This window comes from Notothenia coriiceps, unplaced genomic scaffold (assembly GCF_000735185.1).
Source record: "Notothenia coriiceps isolate Sejong01 unplaced genomic scaffold, NC01 NC01_scaffold00009871, whole genome shotgun sequence".
Taxonomy (NCBI): Eukaryota; Metazoa; Chordata; class Actinopteri; order Perciformes; family Nototheniidae; genus Notothenia; species Notothenia coriiceps.
Window position 1 is genome coordinate 18,175 of NW_011342572.1, and position 8,841 is coordinate 27,015.

General features: G+C 43.8%; 1 protein-coding gene across 2 annotated transcripts in view; it reads left to right on the forward strand.

The window, feature by feature from the left end:
- LOC104945636 (zinc finger protein 292) overlaps positions 1–7,139 on the forward strand; it is an 11,664-nt gene extending 4,525 nt beyond the window's left edge. For both annotated transcript variants that reach the window (XM_010771343.1, XM_010771344.1), the window contains exons 7-11: positions 2,427–2,568; positions 2,746–3,030; positions 3,123–4,298; positions 4,544–5,298; positions 6,126–7,139. In XM_010771343.1, coding sequence (XP_010769645.1) covers positions 2,427–2,568; positions 2,746–3,030; positions 3,123–4,298; positions 4,544–5,298; positions 6,126–7,134 — 3,367 coding nt within the window. In that variant the 3' untranslated portion in view covers positions 7,135–7,139. The remainder of the gene's footprint in view (positions 1–2,426; positions 2,569–2,745; positions 3,031–3,122; positions 4,299–4,543; positions 5,299–6,125) is intronic.
- The last annotated feature ends 1,702 nt before the right edge of the window (positions 7,140–8,841 follow it).

Consider the following 8,841-nt stretch of genomic DNA (forward strand, 5'->3'; position numbering starts at 1 on the left):
TACAACTCACTTTACGATGGTTAGACGGACGTCGAAACTCGAATGTTTTACTTAAAATACTCTATGTCGAGATTTGTAGAGTCTACTTTCCCTTCGACATATGAAAAGTTCATGAGGTTAGTAGAAATCTTATAATAGTGTTGGTTAGTTGTTTAGTAAAAATTTGACGCAAATAAGAATAGAAATGGATTAACGGTAAGGAAAGAAACATAAATACGTATAACCGCTGCTGCCCAGACACGCAATTATTTGTATTATTTATTGTTATAAACATTTCACCCTCCTGTGTTGCCCTAAAAGCTTTTCACGGCCCCCTGTACAGGGGGGACAGGGGGTCACCTCTAATCCGGTACGCACACAACCACACACACACACACACACACACACACACACACACACACACACACACACAAGACACACAGACACACAGACACACAGTTCACCTTATTTAATATATTACGTTCAATGTTGTGTGTGTCTCATTTTGAGACGAGATATACAACATATCCGACCGTACTATCCGACAAGTTACCCCGACTACACAACACATCTAAGCCGTCTTCCTTTTAGTCTCCCCTCCACGGTGTAACGAAAAGAAAGGCTGACGTTGCGACCAGCGTTTATCGTTCTTGCACTAACAGCTATAAGAACACCCCACCTTCTCCCACAATCTATCTATATCTCAACATCCATTCATCTATTCAAGCGATACTAAATCGCTCCAAAGCGAAATACGTTATCTCACTAATAAATTTAATGTAAAGAAAAACAAACCTAAACAACGCCGTAAAAAATCTGTACGGCCCCCGCTGAGTGAACGGGGACGCCCGTTGACTCACGGGCGCCCGTGGCACAACCGATGGGGACCAAGTCTCTCATATCTTTGTTAAAAACTGATTTTTCAACTTATTTTACTTAAAAAGCTAGCTGATTTTTCAAACTGATCCCCCTGGAGGATGTGAGGCCCCCCCTAGAGGATGTGAGGTCCACCCCCAAATAAAGCAGGTTAAAATATTAAATTGCATACATTTTCTTTTAGTAAACACTGAAAACGGGTCCCACAGACCCAAACAGCACACAAAGGTTAAAGGTAAGCATATCATATATAAATATAAAATATATACACTGCAAAAAACAAAAAAAGAGGAGTAAAAGTAGCCCCAGACTTGCTTTATTTTTTTAAAGTAGCCCTCATCCTAAAAAAGGTTGGTGACCCCTGCCTTAGAGGATTATTCTGCCTCTGTAGGGTGGAAGGTCTGTGAGTCCGCTGCAGCATGTCTGTTAGGCCCCGCCCCCCGCACACAGAGACACAGGGAGATCGCTCGTCTGGAGTAAAGAGAGCGGAAATAATGATATTGCAAGTTAGAAACGTTAGATGCATTTTGACAGACAAGATGGACACTTGGTCCAAAACCTTAGTCCCGTCTCGTCAACGAAAACTAAATATACATTTCGTCATAGTTTTCGTTATCAAGAATCTATTTTTAGCTCGTCATCGTCTCGTCTTAGTCATGTAAAAAAGGTTGTTGACGAACATTTTTCGTTGACGAAATTAACACTGCTGTCATTTCCCCAGAGTTTATGATACATCCTGTAGTAGGGCTGAACGATATATCATGTCATGGAGATAACCGCGATATGCGCATGCGCGATATTCACATCGCAGGGACGTGCGATTTTATAAATGTTTTATATTAATCTTTTCTTTTTCTTTTTTTAGGACGTGTGTAATTAAGTAGGTAAATTAACTCAAACACGTCATGTTACAATTATTTTGCTGCTTGCTACAAAAGGAAAAAACGTTCACGGCTCTCATGTCAGGGGTACTTGAGTGAGTGACATGCAGGCTCTGCATGCACAGCAAACCACCAATCACAATCATTCTTGATCAGATCACAGCAGGCCCCGCCCCGCTAGTTTGCAGACCATCAAAACACAGGTAAAAGATGTGCGAGGCAGAGGAGGACAATACCGGCCAGAATGAAGATTTACTTCCAAAAAGAAAAGCAACATCTGCCATCTGGAACTATTTTGGATTCAAAAAGGTTCTTCTCTTCTTCATTCACAGATGAACCCCCTTATTTGAGGGTAAGCAACATGCATTATCATGACATGTTAGATCATGACTTAAGGTATGATGAGTCAACCAGTTAAGATCCAGAGGTCCGTGACTAAAATCCTTCATCCAGTTTAAAAAAAACGCAATATATATCGCAGGGGAAAAAAATATTGCAATGTCAGTTTTTTTCAACATCGTGCAGCCCTATCCTGTAGTAAGGGGAGCTGGTGTCAGGGTGCACAGTTAGACATTTTTGATTGTTTCAGTTCCCCCTGTTTGATTGCTGAAATAGGAATAGCTAGGAAAAGAGTTTTCTTAATTAAAATATTACTGATATATTGTGCTCGCCATGCACTTCCTTCTGCAGGGACCTGGTGTTCATCTGGAGCAGGTTGCATCTCCGGGCCCATCTCTCCAGACATGGCTTTCTGGCTGAGTGCTTGCAGTTAGCTTCTTCCGCTACTAACGTCAGAGCCATCTTCCCCTTCATCAAACTGGTCACAACAGAGGTGAGACTCACATCACAGCATCACCTTTTTACCATGTTGTGTTTCTCAGGACAAACGAAAAGAAAACATTTAGCATCTTCCGTGTTCTGTAATTAAGTCGAAATGAAAAAGTCTTAATCATTTGATGCTCTTATCTACCATTTCATCTTGTTCAACCACCCTTTTGCCTTTGGATAGCTGGGAGTGGAAAGCGTCCAGGTGTGTGTGGAGCTTTGTGCCAGGGCCCTGCGGCTGGCTGACATGCAGGCTGACAGTGTGACCCGCTCTCTTGCCTGCAAGACCATCGCCTTCCTGCTGCCTCACGACCTGGAGATCTGTCGAGCGTGCGCCCTGCTGGTGTTCTGCCAGGAGCGCAGCCTGGAAGCTTACCGAACTGTCTGCCTGCTTTACAATCATCCCGACCAGGAGCCGCATCCCCAAAACAGCCCGGTCCGGACCAGCGTGCGATTCCATATCCTGCAGGTCAGAGGAAGATATATGATCTGCATGTATAGTTATTTTTTATATATAGCATTATAATCTGTGCCTAAAAATGCTGCATCTTTCTTTTCCAGATGCTCAAGGCGCGCCTGTGTTTCGACCCGGAGTTTTGGAACCTCCTGACCATCAGGACTCATTGCTTGGAGTTGATAAGTGACAACGTCATGAAGGCTGCTGTTCTCAGTGAGATGAAGGAGGAAGAAGAGGAGGAAAAAAGGGAAGAGTTGTTCATAAATAAGTGTATAAACCAATCATGCAGTCCAGGTTTGAATCCCTGTCGGTGCACTGAGGCCGCAGAGACTGCTGTTGTGAGCCGAGACCTCCCAGAGGTGCAGGCTGTGGCTGAAGAGACAGAAAAGTGTGTGGCCCCGTCAAATAATAATCTTCTGAAGAGGAGAAAATGGAAAAAAAAGATTGGAAGGAGAAACCGATCGTTGTCTGACGATGAACCCGAAATTGTAGATGATCCAGAGTTCAAATACAAACTCAAACTCACCTCTTTAGGCAATAAAACGATGTATTCACTAAGACGCAATCACATTAAAACGGAAAATTCAGCTTCCGTAAAAGTCCCTCTAAAACCCAAGAGGGAGTATCTTGCTAGGTGTGTGAAGAGCCAAATTCTGAAAAGGAAGGGTCGGAAGAAGCGATGGTTGCAGGGTCTCCCGAGGCTGGACCAGTTGCAGACGGTTAAAAAGACCACGGTCAAAGTTAAGGAGAAGGTCATATACAAAGGGAAAAGGCGTGGGCGGAAGCCCTTACAGAAAGTGGAACTCTCATACCCTGATAATGAAATATCCCGTAGAGAGGAAGAGTCTGGTTTTGAGGAGATAACTGACACGGAAGACAAAGAGCCGGGCATGCCTCACCTGGAGAATGAACTTGATCAAACGAGCAAACAGGAAGAGAATCAATTTGAGCAGATGGATGACCTCCAGAGGGAAAATGGACTTGAGAAACTTCCAGACTCGGACTGTAAAAGCATTCTCCATGAACACACCCAAAAGGAATCTCAAACCCAGCTTTGTCTTCCTGTTGGACCTCAAGCTGCTGCTCCGGCTGTTGAAGCCGATCCTGAGCTCGATGGTCCTCCCTTATACTTCAAATATTGTCCAATAGAAGCGTTACACAGCTACTCTCTAAAATCCAAAAAGCCTGATGAGGAGAAACCCCCAAAATCCTCGGCACTGGACGAGGTTAATGGCAATACAGAAGAGGAGCCAAAACCCAAGGAGGAAACGGACACTGAGGTCAGTTTGTTTTGCCCTCTGAGGAATTTCATAATGCAGGCCTTTTCTTTTTGGGAAATCACGTTCAGTTGTATTTTTCTTGTTGCATTATGCATTAGCAGCAACTTGCTATATTTCTGTGGAATGTGTGTGCTATTCAGGAAGAACACTTACTGCATATAAATGAGAACAACACATTTTATCTGACATTCTACTGGCTTTTCTTTCAATGTCATAGCACTCATTCTGTTGTCTCTTTTCTCCAGGTGAAATCCAAGAGGTCATGGAAGGACCAGATGATGCGTTCTCAACAATATGCCCACTTGATGTACCACTGCAACATTTGCCACAAGGACTATAAAGGCTTGAATGTCATGAGACATGCTCTCTCGCACCTTAAGAGTAGGAAACTCAAATGTATACTCTGTGGAAAACGCTTTAAGCAGCTCCCCTTTGCCAAAAAGCATGTCATGGACCACATTGATGAAATGTCCAAACAGAAGAAGCAATGCACTGAGGACGCTCCTGCTGCTAATGGTGTAGCAGATCATGTGGACAATCAGCATCAGGATACAAACACTACTTCCATTTCCAATGAGGAAACTCCTGAACCCAAACCCGCGGGGAAATATAAAGTGTCAAGCCTCAAAAGGGAAGATCGAATCATCAGGAACCTGCGCACCCTCATCAAAAAGACAGCTGTGCTTCACAAGAAGTGCAAAAACCCTGACGCTAATATATACAGGCAGGTAGACTTCAAGGACGAGCAGGTAGTCATTCAAGATGGCCTGGTGATCGTGAAGGACCCCCTTGTGGTGGGGAGGGAGAGGGTGGGAGAGGAGGAGAATGGCTTCAGTGTGGACATCACGTACCAACTGTGTCCCTCAGAGACCTGTGACAGAGTCTTCCTGAGGGTCAGCAGCACACTAACCAAGCACGCCATCAAATGCCATATCAGCGAAGAGAAGGTGCTGGAGAAGACCTTTGTGTGGGCCAAACAAAAGTGCTCCATATGCCTCAGGTGAGAAAGACTCGTAGGTTAACATCTAACATTTCCCAATGCTACATCTAGTGGCAATGTAAATCAGGGATGGTGAAAACTGACTTGTTAAGTGTATTTATATAGACATCAACCACACATGGCTTTTCACATGAGCAAATGTATGTTGCCTTCCGGACTTAAAGTAGCAGTTCACTCCCAAATCTGTTTGTTTTATTTTTGCTCTTACTTGTAAAGCCACGTATCAATCTAAAGTTATTTTGGTGTGAATTGCTCAGTGTCGGGGATATCAGTTGTAGGTATGACGGTAATATTAGAACTAAAAGGCAACCGACCAACATGTGCACAAGGAAGCATGCAGCTCCTCATGGATGAGCATCTCTTTGTCACTCATTAAGTTGATTTTGGTAGAAAGAAAATGTTTTCTACGTGAAATTGCTCACCGCAAGGTCTGTGATTTATCTTGAGTAACTGGCTCATAACTTCTGCAAAGAGACATTGTTGTTGTGTCCTTCAAATAATTAGTTTTGGTTCTTTGAGCTCCTTGATATTTGATGGAAACGGGAAGCTCTGTGTTGGATTTCTCCAACACTCACACCAAAACGGTCTTGATTGATAAGTAGCAATACATTTAAAATAGAAAATATGTATTTTGGGGTTTGGTACTTTTTAGGATACCAGACTATTATAATATTAATAATACAGGATCACAACTGTTATTTGCTAAAGTACAAGTTATTTTTGAAATGTTACAATTTTCTCAACATTAATCTTTTTTTCTTTTTTTTAGTTTATCTTTTTTTTTTTTAACAATATTTCGTATGATCCTGACTGTGCTCCCCCCACAGGCAGATCCAGTTTGTGCAGCACTATAAAGACCACATGAAGCTCCACGACACCACGCTGCTGCACTTCTGCTACCATCAGGGCTGTGAGCAGCGCTTCCCTTCACAGCAGGAACTAAAGAACCACGTCATCACCCATAAGCCCTTCACACCTCAATGTCCATTCTCAGACTGCGAGAAGCTGTTCTCAAGCATTACAGGGCTCCATGAGCACGAATGGAGACACTACATCCCAGCGCCTCAGAAAGATGAGCTGGAGATGGGACACGGCAGACAGATGCAGCAAAGTGCTGAAGCCCCCTGGAAGCAGAGGGTGAAAGTAGAGGAGCTGTGGCTGCAGAGTAAAAAGGGGCAGAGGGAGGAGGAGGCCTCTAATGTCGAGGGTTCCAGAGAAATTCAAACTGAAGGTCAGCACTGTAAAACTAACTTCCCAGACGGCTATCAGCCGGATAACTGCCCAGAGAAAACAGTCAGTCATGAGCCTATGTGCAACACTAAATCCACCATCAACGGACATGAGCAGGGGACGAGGAGGACAGAAGGAAAGAAGTCCACTGGTTCTGGTGGAGCCACTCCAAAGAAAAGCCGTCGGAAAAGAGTGCCCTCCGAGGTGGACGCGTTGAACGTCAAAGACCTGGAGGACTTGACCACTTTGTCCGAGGGAGTCCAGCAGGCAATAGGAGAGCCGCACATCACCGAGCACAAAACGTTCAAACCAGAAGACTCCGCCACTTCCGTCAAAGCCCCCTTCATCCGGCCGCCGCCCTCCACCTACCTGGATGAAGCCCGGCTCTCCATGCGCAAGAGGAGGGCCCCCAAAGAGGTCGCTACGAAGAAGAACACCTACTGGAAAAATAAGGAGGAGCAGTTGGAGGAGGAGGTTCAGAAGGTCAGGCAGCGCTGCGACAAATGTCTCTCCTCTTTCAGCAGCGTGGAGGAACTCCAGAAACACCAAGCCCTCAACACCTGCTCCGCACTCTTTGGCTTCGACTCAGACGATGAAAGTAAGTAGGCTGGATGCAGGGATCATATCAAGTGTATACAGGACTGTCTCAGAAAATTAGAATATTGTGATAAAGGTCTTTATTTTCTGTAATGCAATTTAAAAAAAACAAAAATGTCATACATTCTGGATTCATTACAAATCAACTGAAATATTGCAAGCCTTTTATTATTTTAATATTGCTGATTATGGCATACAGCTTAAGAAAACTCAAAAATCCTATCTCAAAAAATTAGAATAGTTCCTCAGACCAAGTAAAAAAAAAAGATTTATAACAGCAAAACACAATCAAACATTTGAAAATGTCCATTAATGCACTCAGTACTTGGTTGGGAATCCTTTTGCACGGATTACTGCATCAATGCGGCGTGGCATGGAGGCAATCAGCCTGTGGCATTGCTGAGGTGTTATGGATGCCCAGGATGCTTCAATAGCGGCCTTTAGCTCATTAGCATTGTTGGGTCTGGTGTCTTTCAGCTTCTTCTTCACAATACCCCACATATTCTCTATGGGGTTCAGGTCAGGGGAATTTGCAGGCCAATCGAGGACAGTAATGCCATGGTCAGTACACCAGTTACTGGTGGTTTTGGCACTGTGGGCAGGTGCCAGATCGTGCTGGAAAATGAATGCCTCATCTCCATAGAGCTTTTCAGCAGACGGAAGCATGTAGTGCTCTAAAATCTCTTGGTACACAGCTGCATTTACTCTGGGCTTGATGAAACACAGTGGACCAACACCAGCAGCTGACATGGCTCCCCAAACCATCGCTGACTGTGGGAACTTCACACTGGATTTCAAGCAACTTGGATTTTGCTCCTCTCCAGCCTTTCTCCAGACTCTGGCGCCTTGACTTCCAAATGAAATACAAAACTTGCTTTCGTCTGAAAAGAGGACTTTGGACCACTGTGCAACTGTCCAGTGCTTCTTTTCCTTAGCCCAAGTCAGACGCCTCTTCCGTTGTCTTGAGTTCAGAAGTGGACTTGACCATGGGAATACGGCTATTGTAGCCCATTTCCCGGACACGTCTGTGAACAGTGACTTTTGATACCTGGACTCCAGCTTCAGTCCACTGTCTTTGAAGCTCCCCCAAATTCTGGAAGCGACTCTTCTTCACAATGGTGTTAAGGCTGCGGTCATCTCTCTTGGTTGTTCAGCGTTTCCTGCCACATTTCCCCCTTCAACAGACTTTTTGTGGATGTGCTTTGAAACTGCACTCTGTGAACAGCTTGCTCTTTGAGAAATTTCTTTTTGTGTCTTACCCTCCTGATGGAGGGTGTCAATGACGGTCCTCTGGACAGCAGTCAGATCAGCAGTCTTCCCCATACTTGTGATTTAGTTTACTGAACCAAGCTGAGTGTTTTTCAAGGCTCAGGAAACCCTTGCAGGTGTTTCGAGTTAATTAGACGATTCAAGTGATTCGTTGAACACCCTACTAGTATACTTTTTCATGATATTCTAATATTTAGAGATAGGATATTTGAGTTTTCTTAAGCTGTATGCCATAATCAGCAATATTAAAATAATAAAAGGCTTGCAATTATTTCTAGTTGTATTTGTAATGAATCCCAGAATGTATGACTATTTTTGTTTTTTTAATTGCATTACAGAAAATAAAGAACTTTATCACAATATTCTAATTTTCTGTAGACAGTCCTGTATATAAGTATGGAGCAGCAGCAGCACCGCATAGCATAAATAATCCTGACTATGGACAAA